Below are 12,942 nucleotides of genomic sequence, written 5' to 3'. Positions count from 1 at the left end.
GATCCGCAATATGCAGGCCACCGGCCGGTAATCCGGATGGTCTGGTGGCTGCAGAGTGCTTCTATGAGGTTTCTCTCTGTGCCGCTGCACCACAAAAAATAGAACATGTTCTATTTTTTAATTTTTTGTGGTGCAGAGGGATCACGGACCCATTCAAGTTGAATGGGTCTGGATCCATCTGCGGGATCCGCACGCAAATTGCGGTCCTCAATGCACGCAATGGCCATATGCATGGGCCCTTATTCTGATCCTGGGCAACCCATTTAAAGGTTTCTCCAGGAATAATCAGGTTTTCTCTAAACAAAATATCCATACTTACAGCTCCCCGCTGCTCTGGTCCCTGCAGTGTTGACATCTGTCGCAGCATGGTCACATGCTCTGCTGCAGCCAATGACTGGCATAAACTGTGACATGGTCACAAGCTGTCACCGCTGAAGCCAGTCATTGGCTGCAACAGGGTATGTTCCCATTCTGCGCTGTATGTTAACACTGCAGGGATCACTGCATGGACACAGCTGAGGACCGGGCAGTGGGGTGCAGGTAAGTATGAACTTTCTGTTGAGAGAGACCGACTGCGACATGGGCAGCAATCACTTGCCATGCAGACGGTGTGAGGCGCTAAGTAGAACTGTTTGCTTAGCATTTACGTTCACATGTCAATGGAGTCTGTAGCCCACTACGGTCATTAAAAATCTCATTTTATTTTTGTCAGTCTGTTCAATTACACAGGTAATATTTAATGACTGAAATACATGAAAAATGTCACTTATTGAAGCACGTTATATTTTGAATACAATTTTACAGTTTATATACACTTCTAAGCAGAAATTTACGAACATCAGGCTTTTAGGCCAAAGTACATCTGACCACCCAATTATTACCGGACAAATAAATCACAAAAAAATAGACTCCCAAATCGTGGAGCCACCAATGTCACCAAAAAATTGAACCAGGTTACTGGCGAAACGGTGTTGGGTCAGGAGGCGGCTGAGAGATCGACACACCATCCAGGGTATGCTCATTCTTTTCCAATCACCAAGTTTTGTTTTGCCCTTATATTTGCCTCTACTGCAGCATTGCCCGGGGCTTATTGTTCAGAGGTGTCGGTGTTTTTTTATCTTTTATTCTTTTCCGTGTTTTTTGGTGTGCTGACCTCTCGGCCCCCTCTTGGGTCCTGTTCCTCATCCTTGTGTTCCACCTTTTGTGCTGCCATTTATCATTATGTATGTATGTATTTATTATACATTATCAATAAAGTTTTTTTCGATTTTCACTTTGTGAAGATTGTCACCAAAAGACTGAACCACAAAGTACATCGAGTAAGATGGGACAAACTTATTGACAGCCTCAGCCTACTGTAAGCTAAATTTGCACTTTACACCATTTTCAATGGTAAATTATAGTAAATCTGTTGGACTGCACAAGGCTGTGCCCTCCTGCTAAACACCACCCACATTAAAAAAAAAGCATAAAAAACAAGCGCTGCAGTTTTTGAAATGCTTACACAAAAAATGTGTCACTTTATGATGCCCATTAAAGAGAGTTTGTCCCCTCATTTTCACATATGAAAGTAACTCCAGTGCACATCATAAATGAACTTTGTTCGATATGTTAATGAGGCACCAAGTGTGCAGCTGCCTAGGCCCACCTCTGAATCCATCCCATACTCCCCCTTGCTCTCTGAAGCCTTTCCCATCTCCAACTGATTTCAGTTTCCTTCTGCCATATTTCACACAGGCTACCAGCCAACTGGCATATTATAAATATATTGGTTTCACACTGTATACTGCGAATGCTCTGCTGACCTGCGCAGTACAGGAACACTGGAAAAGTTGAGTGGCAGGGGTTGAATGGCTATAGACCCTACAGGGGGAGGATACCCTGGGGTCTGCCCAAGCCCTCCTCTCTGCAACTGGCAGGGTACATAATGCGTTTTGCACACGCGTGAGAAAAATAGGCATGTTTGGTACCCAGACCGAACTTCTTCACAGAAGTTCGGGAGCGGCGTTGTGTAGATTTTATTATTTTCCCTTATAACATGGTTAAGTAAATTAGGGATAAAAAAATTAATAAAATATATATATATTAAACTCACCTCATCCACTTGTTCGCAAAGCCCAGCTCATCTTCTTTGAGGACCTGGGAGGAACCATGTGATGAGCGCAGTGACGTCACCAAAGGTCCTTTTCTCCCAGGTCCTCAAAGAAGACAAGCCGGATGAGGGGAGTTTAAAATTTATATATATATATATTTATTCTTTTATTTTTTTTTAACCCCTCCATCCCCAATTTACTTAGCATTCTGTATTATGTTATAAGGGAAAATAATAAAGATCAGGTCCCCATCCCGATCGTCACCTAGCAACCATGCGTGAAAATCGCACCGCATCCGCACTTGCTTGCGGATGCTTGAGATTTTCACGCGGTCCCATTCACTTCTATAGGCCCTGCGTTGCGTGAAAAACTCACACTATAGAGCTTGCTGCGATTTTCACGCAACGCACAAGTGATGCGTGAAAATCACCGCTCATGTGCACAGCCACATTGACGTGAATGGGTCCAGATTCAGTGCGGGTGCAATGCGTTCACCTCACGCATTGCACCCACGTGGAATTCTTGCCCCCGTGTTAATGGTGCCATATACTGTGTGAATCGGGTACTCATATAGCCAGCCAGTGACCACACATGCCCTCCAGAATTCAGCTGCTGTTGCATCTCACCTCATAAGCTCCTTGCTCGTAAACGGAGAAGGACAGGAAATGGCAGCTATTGATGCACACCACAGAGGGACAGGTCTTGGGGCTGTGTATTGTGCCACACTGCTGGATTTGGTACTGCCGGGATGGTATTTTGCACTATGGTATTGCTGACCCTACCTGTGTTGCCACGTCTTCTGTCTTTTTGGACCCGCCCACAACATGTGGTCACTTTAAGTTTACAGTCAGCCCCAGGAACGAGCAGGTCTGGATCTCTACGGCACATATAAATTGATACCCACAGTGTGTATTGCAATGCTCGGGCTGGAAGCTAGGTAGTCTGGTAGAAAGTAACTGAGATGTCGGATGGAGAGGAGAAGGAATTAGTTTGGAGAGGTGGGCTTGGGCGCTTTGAAAGAAGGTAAATGCTCAGCTGTTCATTTTCTGAATGATCAAAACCCTTCAAAAGGGACAAAAGGTATGTTTGACCTGATGTACACAGTACGTGCGCTGGAGTTACTTTCAAGACAGACTTGATTCATAACCAGTTTATTAACTTTAAAAATAAAATGACTCACATGTACTAGGGTTAATGTGCCAATTTTCTGCCGTTGTTTGCATCATTTTTGGCACAGACACATCTATTACGTATTTACATCATGCTCACGTGGCTTTTTTTTTTTCCTGCCCCAGAAGTAATTGTAGTTTTCTGAAGACATAACTTATGACAAATGTATTTTCTGGAGCAAAATAATGCTCTAAACTAAGTTGACTAAGAGTTGGCTTAAAAAGTCAAGTGTCAGGTGCTTCAGGCTAGAGATTACTCACACAGACATGTACCGCCGTGGTCTTGTGACTGCTTTTTCACAGTCTAATTATTAGACTGCATTAGTAAATGTGGGCCATTGTGTTACTTATCTGTACTGGTTTTGAATTGTAGCCTGTATTCTAGCCCAGAGCTGTAATCACAATTCGAATGCGTTAGCACTGGTGTCTTGCAGCGCTGGGGTCCTGGGTTCGAATCCGACCAAGGACCACATCTGCATGGAGTTTGTATGGGTTTCCGCCTGGTACTCCGGTTTCCTCCCACACTCCAAAGACATACTGACAGGGAACTTAGATTGTGAGCCCCATTGGGGACAGTTTGATGCTGATGTCTGCAAAGCGCTGCGGAATATAGTAGCACTATATAAGTGCATAAAATAAGTAAAAGTGAAATAATGGTTACCATTACAGCTACACCGGCCAACAAGTTTGTTGACGGCTTCTAACGCCTTATAATACTGGGACACTTGGTTTTCCTACAGAATACACTTCCCAGAATGCAATTTACAAGAGAGCCAGGCACAAACAGAAGATCTAAAGATTGCAGAATTGTGAATGCAGCTCTGGATTATATTACAGACCGTAATTCCGGATGAGTGCAATATAAGGGATTATTCACATCCATGTTGTCATGCAGATCCATTGAATTCTATTTGTAATTGTGGATTTAGACATCTGTGTTTTTTAGTGGACTGGTGGCCAAAGGGGCCTTGCTCTACTTTGGTAAATTTTGCAGACAGAAAAAAAAAAAAGAAGTTACCTAGTCCTCAGAAAAAGGTAACTTTTTCTTTTTTTCTGTCTGCAAAATTGACCAAAGTTACCTTTTTCTTAGGACTAGTGTTGAGCAGTTCGCTCAACACTAGTCCTCAGAAAAAGGTAACTTTTTTTTTATTTTTTTTTTACAAACTTTGCATCAATTTTCTTTGCAATGGATCAGTAAAAAGCAGACCAACGGGGGATAGCATCCATGTTCTGTCTGCAAAATGGAGCAAAGTTTAGTTTCAATTTCGCCGTACAAGGTTGGGGTTATCTAAGAATTCCGTAATGGATTCCGCTACCATGGACCATAAGTTATAGTCCGTGGTGGCTGAATCCATAACGGAATTCTTAGATAACCCGAAACTTGTATGCCAAAATTGAAACCACAAGTTCGCTCAACACTACTGAGGACACAAAAAACTGATCAACCACAGTATAAAAAAAGTTTTGCATAAAAAAAAATCTGGATATGGAGATGTGAATTCGGCCTGAGGAATGTAATTTATACAGAAATCGATTAAACTTTTCTATGGAGCTGGTCTATCCTCTGTAAGACAATGTTTAACTGCTGTGACTGCTGACAGTCACTAAGAACAAATGTCTATCCCATTTCAGCTCGTGATGTCTCCACACTTTTACTTGTTTTGCCCTGAAAGCTGTAGTTACGTGAAATAAACCTCTGTTAGCACATGTTGCTAAAATAAAACTCAAGTGAGAATTAAAATATATATATATATATATATATAAAAGTGTGCATTCACTTCATCTTTATCCTCGCACCTCCTCTGCTGGGTCAATCGACTTTAAAGCACAACTCCATTTCTATGACATTTGTTTTTTGTCATTTAAGTTGCTCTTCAGCTTTTGACAACAGCTAAACTGTGTCCAATGTTGAGGAGCAACCTTATTTTTTGTAGAGAGGCAAAGTGCATGGGCGGACTGGCTATAGACCCTACAGGGAAATTTCCCAGGGGGCCAATAACCAGGGACCACCTGAGCCCTCCTCATGGCCACTGGCCAGGTACTTAATGATCTGATGCTCTGAGCATCAATTAAAGCTAGGAGCATCAAGTAATTATGCATCTGGCTGGCAGAAGAAGTTTCCTCCTGTGTTCAACTGCATCGCCATGCTCAGGATGGTGGCACCGCACGAATGATGCAGCGTGGGCAGCAGTGTTTTCTGCTGCACTGTGGTATTTGGTTTTGCTGGCCCTGCCTTCTATTAATTGGGACCCATCTACAATATCGGGCTACATTTTGGGGTTTTTTCCAGGGCCACTTTAAGTTCCCAGTCCGCCCCTGGCACGATGGCATCGATTTCTAACCTGATTAAATCAAACAAAGGGTTTTTCACTAATTGATCATTATTTCTGATCAAACTAGTCACAAATCAATTTAGTGTGTGCCTGACAGTGATTAATCTTGATAAAGAATGGGTGGCAGTGCCCATTTTCTGTAGGTTCAGACTACTAAAATCTAGGTTACAGTGCTATTAAACATGAATTAGGGCCACATGTATGGTACCATGTTTACCTCCAACCGCTGTGGTGCACCTTAAAAAGGTTTTCCGGGACTTTTCTATGGATGACTTTTCCTCTGAATCTGGGTCCAACACCTGCGACGCCCGCCGATCAGTTGTTTGAGAAGGCACCAGTGCTTGCAGTAGTGCTGCAGCCTTCTCTCAGCTTACCAAGCACATCGCTGTACATTGTATAGCAACTGTGTTTGGTAGAGCAGCTCAACCCCATTAATTTTGATGGGGCTGAGCTGCACCTAGGCCATTAACATGACGACACATGGCCTAGGCTAAGCTGTGAAAAGTACAGATGTAGACTGGCAACTGGCAGCAATAGTGGTGTGGCACCCATTACTTGGGTGCAAGCATAAAAAAGCACCCTTACGAAAATCTAGACTGATTCACCCTTGATTATCCAGCTACTGGACCTGATGTTTGGAGTGAATTATGGAAAAATGGAGAATGTATAGTGATACTGCTCTAGGGCGAGATTTCTTCTTTTCGGTAAAATTCTGTACAATGAAACCGCAAACAAATCTTCTGTAGACTTCTAGCAATTTGCTGCACAGTTATGCCATTCTATCCAAAGTATGAAGTCAGTAATAACTTCACATTCGTAGATATGAAAGAAAGGAATGTACTGATAGCAATACTCTGCAGGCTTCTGTACTCTCCACAAGTCTAAGTAGTCTTATTCAATGCCATTTTGCTTCAGGAGAGCAATAGTAGATTTCATGTATGCCGAATCTGGGTATCCATTCCTGTCAAAAGATACGTAGGTTCAATTCAAGAAGCTCCAGCAGATGCAAGCAACCACTCCTAGCACCAATATTCCTAAATCTTCAGAACAGCGTATTTCGATTTTCCACCATGCCCAAAATGCAGCCAAGAAGCTTGGGCTGCACACTGCCGGTGACATAAATGCTGCTGAATAGCCTTACATTAGCAGCAGGAAGACCCTTCAACAAACTACAGACCTCCATGTATGGTGGCCAATACCTTGTCGATAGCTTAGAAAGCATCTCCCCTCCTCCGGCTGACAAGGACTTACCAATATCACAGGACATACTTACTTTTGCTTTCCTCCGTCCGGGGAGGTTTTATGAGGAATTTTGTACCATGTGACTTTATCGCCTGTTTCAAATGTCCTGATGTGAAATATGAGGCCTTCCTGCAGGGCCCTCTGGAGCAGTGTAAGAAGCTTGTTCCCCTCTCGATTATCTGGCAGGAATGCTTCAAACTTGCCACCTTTGTACTGGCATCCTGGTTTAGGATCTCCAGCCTAAATAAAATATAAAAACAGATGGGTCAGTCATATTATTCTCCAGTTTTGCCCACTCCCTTTACTGCTTTATCAAACCCAGGTACTGTCCACCTTGGTTACACCTCCATGGTTAAGGACTACAAGTAAACCCTATCCACTCCAGTTGCCCTTCTTAAAATCCTACCATCTCTACGTATAGTCACTACATCCGGATAAAACTAGTTCCGATATATGATGTGATTTGTCAGGAGTAAAAGACTATTTCAGGACTTGATCAGGGTCGATCCCTGTGATCACCACCAATCAGCAGGAGCTACTTTGTTTACACATGCACGGCACTAGGCGTCCGGTGTGGCTGGTACTGCAGATCAGTAACAGCCAATGTGACAGTAAAAACAATTAAGAGCCTAATGCACCTGCTGAAACACTGTGGCTACTTCCTTCTGCTGATTGATGGGGCCAAGTTGTCAGATTCAATAATCTGACTCTGATCGCCTATCCTTTGGCCCCTAGAGAATGACTTTAATAAGAGTTCATGGCCAGCTTTTCATAGATAAGAACACTGAAAGAGCCATGTTGATTTAAGAACAATATGGATTCTATTATAGGGGGTGGGTGTCTCCATTATAGTGAATTATGACTACTGACTAGTTTCAAAATGATTCCACAAGTAAGGATGTGTATTTGGTAGTGTGGATCAGGCTTTCTGTCACTTACCTCTTGGACTCCATCCGGAACGTTATATATTATCTTCAAAGAAGTATCTCGCTCATACCCAGGTAAACGAAGGCTCATTCTTGCGCGAGTCATGGAGGCTCTCAAGCTACCTTTGCCTGTTGTTGTACCATTAATAGCAGAGACGTCAAATGTTACATAACATTTATAACACAGATTCTGACCAGATGATGTTTGAATAGTTTTGCCACTGTTCTTACACTGGACACAAACTGAATCCATTATCTCTGATTCTTGGCCAACTGCTGGAATCCGCAGCTGAGATGAACTGTTCTGATACTGTGCTATGTGACCCTCTGTAGAGATGGCCTGGTCATCATAACGTGCTTCCAAATCAGTCTCATTAGGTGGAGAGAAGTCAATTCCTTGTGTTACGTCGCTGTTATAAGGACCATGATCATAAGCCTTCACTTCTGTCTTCAGATCTTCAAAATATTTTCTTGGAGTAGAGAGATCAGTTTGAGGCACCTCGGATGACAAGCTACTTTTTGGGTCCTCACCAAAATCTTTCAGTTTTTTGGGATGAGGAGACTTTTCACCTAGAAAAGATGGTACTGGATTGTCAAAAAAGGCTTTGTTTCCATAGTCGATTCCTTGGAATAGCTCTGTTCCAACCAGGGAATATGTCTGATCTGCTAGATATTTTCCAGCTTGATTCTTGTTAGTTTGAGACATATATTCACCTCCTAAATTAACAGATAAAGGTCCAAGGTTTGGTTTGCTGAAAAAATTGTCTTCTGAGCTTTGCTTATGCTTCAACTCTGCAATATAATTTTCAGACATGTTATTGCCAGAGAACTCAAATTTGTCTTTTAGATGTAAAGACTGACCATCATCTGGCATCTTATCATCCCTAGTTGACTTCGTTTTGCGTTCTATGTGCTGACTGTACTCTTCTACAACATGTACCTGAATTTCTTTGGGATATATAAGGACCAGTTTATCTTCCTCTAGCTTAATACATACTTTTTTAGAGCATTTACGGAACAGATTGCACCACTCATCTAGCGCAATGTCGGTTGGACCTTTAACCCCAAGTGTGGTATAGTCAAAGCAAGAGCTGGTTACAATTATGTCCTCTTTCCAACATAATAGCTGAAGCCTTTCCTTTGTTAAAGTCAAAACAGTTTTGTTAGTTGCCTTCAGCTTTAAAGTAATTTTCCCATTTTGCTTCTCCTCCATTAACACAACCGCAGAACACCAACTATCGATGTCAGATTTATAATTTTGTTTAATATAATGCCACAGCAAATCAGTCACAACAACTTCATCTTTGAATATCTGTGCATCGCTGTGTTTCTCAGAAGAAGCATTCTCTTTTGAATAGATACGGGTTAAACTACTGGATCTTCTAAGTTTACCTTCCGGTATTTTAAAGTCCATGGGTGGCGAGGTCACATCTACCAGGCTAGAGTAGGCTAGTTCACTTGATGCTTTAGTAAATGGGACAGATTTGAGTGGACCTGTGGGTTTAGAGGTGCTTCTGCTGTGCCTTATATCTTCTCTGCCAGTTTTTAAAGCTGGGAGTACATCACATCTTTTGAACGATGGCATGGTCTTGCTTTCTGATTTCTCTTCTGCTTGGGAAACACTAAAATCTTCAGTCTTAAGAAGGGCACTTGTCATTTCAGATCTGAGAGATGTCCTGTCATAAGGTGGCTCTCTTTCACGATCTAGTAACTGACTGCTATGACTATTTGATGATATCAGGTATTTTTCATCTATGTGGGACTTTGTTCCGTATGAGCTATGTGTTGTGGGACCACTAAATGAGGCAGCTATCCTGCTTCCAACTTTGCTCTCATGCTTGTAATTGGGGGACAAAGAATGGGATACTCCTTCTGACATTGTAACTGTCCCACTACCCTTAAGTTGTGTGTCTAGATAACTTGATGGCCTGTCAACCTTCAGTTTTAAATCACTGATGTGCTGTTTCCCTTGAGCCACATCAACCCCATTTCCAATAAGGTACAGATATCGGTCATCATCGTGACAAAGAAGCATAGGAAATAGTTTTTGGAAGTCTCGTAACAGTACCCCAAAGTCCTGATCTTCATAAACATCTCTCTTGTCTATCTGCTCCTTCCGAAGAAGTAGCTCTAAGCCTTGATAAAGACCCATGAGCCTGGATCGTGCAGATCTCAAGTCTGCCAGATGGTTTTTACCCACTTTTACAGGTTGAAGATAAATTGTGGTGATTTCTTCTGCACTTTCATTCACTGTTCCAACATGATATCTGTTTAGTATCTCCTGATACTCCAAATTGTGGAATTTTTGTATGTATTTGAAGATATCAGAATCCCACACAAATGGTTCTTGTAGCTGCTCTAAGGACTCAGTCTGTGGAATATATCTTACTTCGTCTGCACTTCCGTAAGGAGGCACAGATCTTTGATGCAAGTGTTGTGGTAGATCTTGAGGCTCTGAATTTTTAAGACGGTCACTCTTGGCTTTCCTTCGTGTATCTGATGAGATTTGCTTTAAGTTTGTATGTCCAATTTCTAATTTACTTAAGATTTCCTGTGCCAAGGTCTGAATCTCTGTATATGGCCCACTTATAGTACACATCATGGATTTTTCATCAAAATCAAACTTCACAGCCTTATGAGTCTGTTTCAAGTTCTTCAGAAGACTTCTACAGCTTTCTGGGAAATTTTTGTAGTTTACAGTCAACGACAGCTTCTGAAACACCTTAAAATGGAAAATGGCTTTAGTTGGATATGGTATTCTGATATATGCTACAGTGGTTTTCTGCCACTCTATTACCAGGATGCATCTGGTCATATAAGTAAAAATTCCCTTACAAATTAATGAAAGTGGGTATAGAATACACAAATCACAGCTATGGAAGTAACGGGCTCGAATCTGACTGACATTCCCAGAACTGTAGGGAAGTATCTTTGTACACGTGCATGCAAATTTAAAAATGGCTGACTATGGCACAACCTTTTACTAACTTTTTACAGCAGGAAGAGCAGCTCTGATGCACAAACTCTAGCCATAACAAGTGCAATATTGTGCAGACTTAGAGAAAAGGAACATTTGATTCCCACCACTTTTCATGGGCTTTCATATTTTTCTTGAACCTTTATCGTCTCAGAAGTGACAGCGCAGCTGCATAAACCCGATAAGTGGCACAAACTGCATTCCCTTAATAACAAATATGACATGAGGGGAGCATCCTGTTTCCTGCACGTGTACCTCATCCGTATCATAAAGCACACATAGCTCCATCTGCTTTTCTAACAGATCCTGTTTATTTAGGAGATTAGATGTGAGAAACCCCCAGAGCCCTCTCTGTACAGATACTATGGCCTAATGAATGATGTACATATATTCAACCTGTATGCAAGTGCCATCTATAGCCCATAGTGTTGCTTATGTAGCAATATTTTTTTCTTCTCAAGCCAAACTAGTTCTAACAAGTTCTTAAAGGGCTTGTCCGACCTCCAAACCAAAATTAATTAGTGAATGGCTGCAGTGGTATATGAGACCATGTACAGAACATCACATTTCTGGTCCACTAGGGACCAGAAACAGTGGGGAGGGGTCCCTCAGCACTAGAACAGACCTGCTTTCAAGAGGCGAGTGGATTTTTTTCTTTATTTTACACACATTACTGGCAGCAATAAAATTTTAGTTTGGGGGCCAGACAACCCCTTTAAATATTGATTGTGGGTCACCTGGGTGACAATGAACAATGACAATAAAGGTCCAGGACAGAAAAGTTCCAATATGCTAGTTATATGAGAGCTGGGTGTCAAACCTTATAGGAGACATACTGGATGCCATTTACAGTGGTACTTCTCTCATATAATCTTATGGCACACCATTAGGGTACGACATACCATCATGATCAGTGGTGGTCTGAACTCTGGGACCTGCTGTGAAGGCAACTGCTGCACAGTTAAAGCGAATGCATAGGAACACCCTTATTGATCAGTAAGTGATTGCATATCCTAACAATATGCCACTGTGAACAGGAACTTTTATCCTGCCAGGTGCCGCTCCTGCAAGGTCCGCTCCTGCGGTCCCTCACTCTTAAGAGTTCTATGCATTAATGATTAACAGCCTCTCCCCTCTGCTCTGATTGATGGCTGCAGCTTCCGACCAGGAGACCACTACAGCTGTCACTCAGAGGGTAGGGGTTTGGATGAGGGATCTCCTTCGGGGCACTCGCTGGAGCAGCACCCAGAGGAGGAAGAAAAGTTTCTATTCATAATGATGCAGATAATAAAAGGCAAGTTTACCAGGCTCTATACTGCCCCTACCTTTCACTGTTAGCCGTTTTTCAGGGTCAAAACTGCTGACAGACTCACTTTAATGTAGTGGAAAACTGTTCTTCAGAAACATCACCACCACTGAGAGGCTTTGTCTGGCATTGCAGTATTCACATGAACGTAGCTAAGCTGCAATTTAAGACGTGGCTTATGAGGATGCTTGGTCGTTTCTAAGGAGTGTGTGTGCGTGTGAAGGAAGGGGTGTTCATCATTGTCTAAGCAGAGAAGAGCCATTCCGCATCCATTGAAATAATTGGAAATCAATGTAAATGACACTGTATTGTCTTCAGTACCTCCTCAAGCTCCAGCTTGACAGTAACCTCGCTGACCACAAGGTTGTAGATTTTGTCATTGACTTGCAAAATGTGATCTTTGATTCTCAGAACGCGCTGAACCACTGCAGAGACAGAAAGAGGTTGATCAAATGGAGGCATACCAAATAATGCAGTAAAGCCTCATTCACGTGTCCGTGCTTAAATCCGTAAAAAGGTGGTCAGTGATGCCTCAGTGAAGATGTTCATGATTGATCTGTGTGTGTTCAGTGTGTCCGTTTTTTTGCTGCCTGTTTGTCATCCATGTTTTACTGACACTGCACAGCTGAAAAATAATTTTCTTCCGAATAATTTGTGAAACACGGCTCAAACACGGATGGCATCCGTGTTCCACCCGTGGTTTTTCACTGACCCATAGACTATAATGGGAGTGATGGATCCGTGAACACAGACAAAATAGAGTATGCATCCGTGCTAAAAACACGGACCGTGGTAAAAAAAACTAATGTGTGAATACACATATTGAGATGAATGGGTACATGTGCGGTCTGTGGAGAATGACGTGTGAATGAGGCCTAAAGCTGGAAACATACGTG

The 12,942-nt window shown here is 42.3% G+C and overlaps 1 protein-coding gene across 3 annotated transcripts in view; it reads right to left on the bottom strand.

Annotated features, from left to right (window-relative positions):
* Positions 1 to 4,641: 4,641 nt before the first annotated feature.
* The window catches only part of LOC122941606, a 38,290-nt gene continuing 29,989 nt past the window's right edge, over positions 4,642 to 12,942 (bottom strand). For 2 of the 3 annotated variants that reach the window (XM_044298990.1, XM_044298991.1), the window contains exons 4-7: positions 12,368 to 12,471; positions 7,777 to 10,485; positions 6,869 to 7,077; positions 4,642 to 6,556 (exon numbers count right to left, since the gene is read on the bottom strand). In XM_044298990.1, coding sequence (XP_044154925.1) covers positions 6,487 to 6,556; positions 6,869 to 7,077; positions 7,777 to 10,485; positions 12,368 to 12,471 — 3,092 coding nt within the window. In that variant the 3' untranslated portion in view covers positions 4,642 to 6,486. Of the gene's footprint in view, positions 6,557 to 6,868; positions 7,078 to 7,776; positions 10,486 to 12,065; positions 12,345 to 12,367; positions 12,472 to 12,942 lie in introns of those variants that run through there. The other variant, XM_044298992.1, reaches the window with a different exon arrangement.

Source organism: Bufo gargarizans, chromosome 6, assembly GCF_014858855.1.
Source record: "Bufo gargarizans isolate SCDJY-AF-19 chromosome 6, ASM1485885v1, whole genome shotgun sequence".
Classification (NCBI taxonomy): domain Eukaryota; kingdom Metazoa; phylum Chordata; class Amphibia; order Anura; family Bufonidae; genus Bufo; species Bufo gargarizans.
Note: the sequence above shows the minus strand (reverse complement) of the source record. Positions and strands in the feature narration are given on the sequence as shown.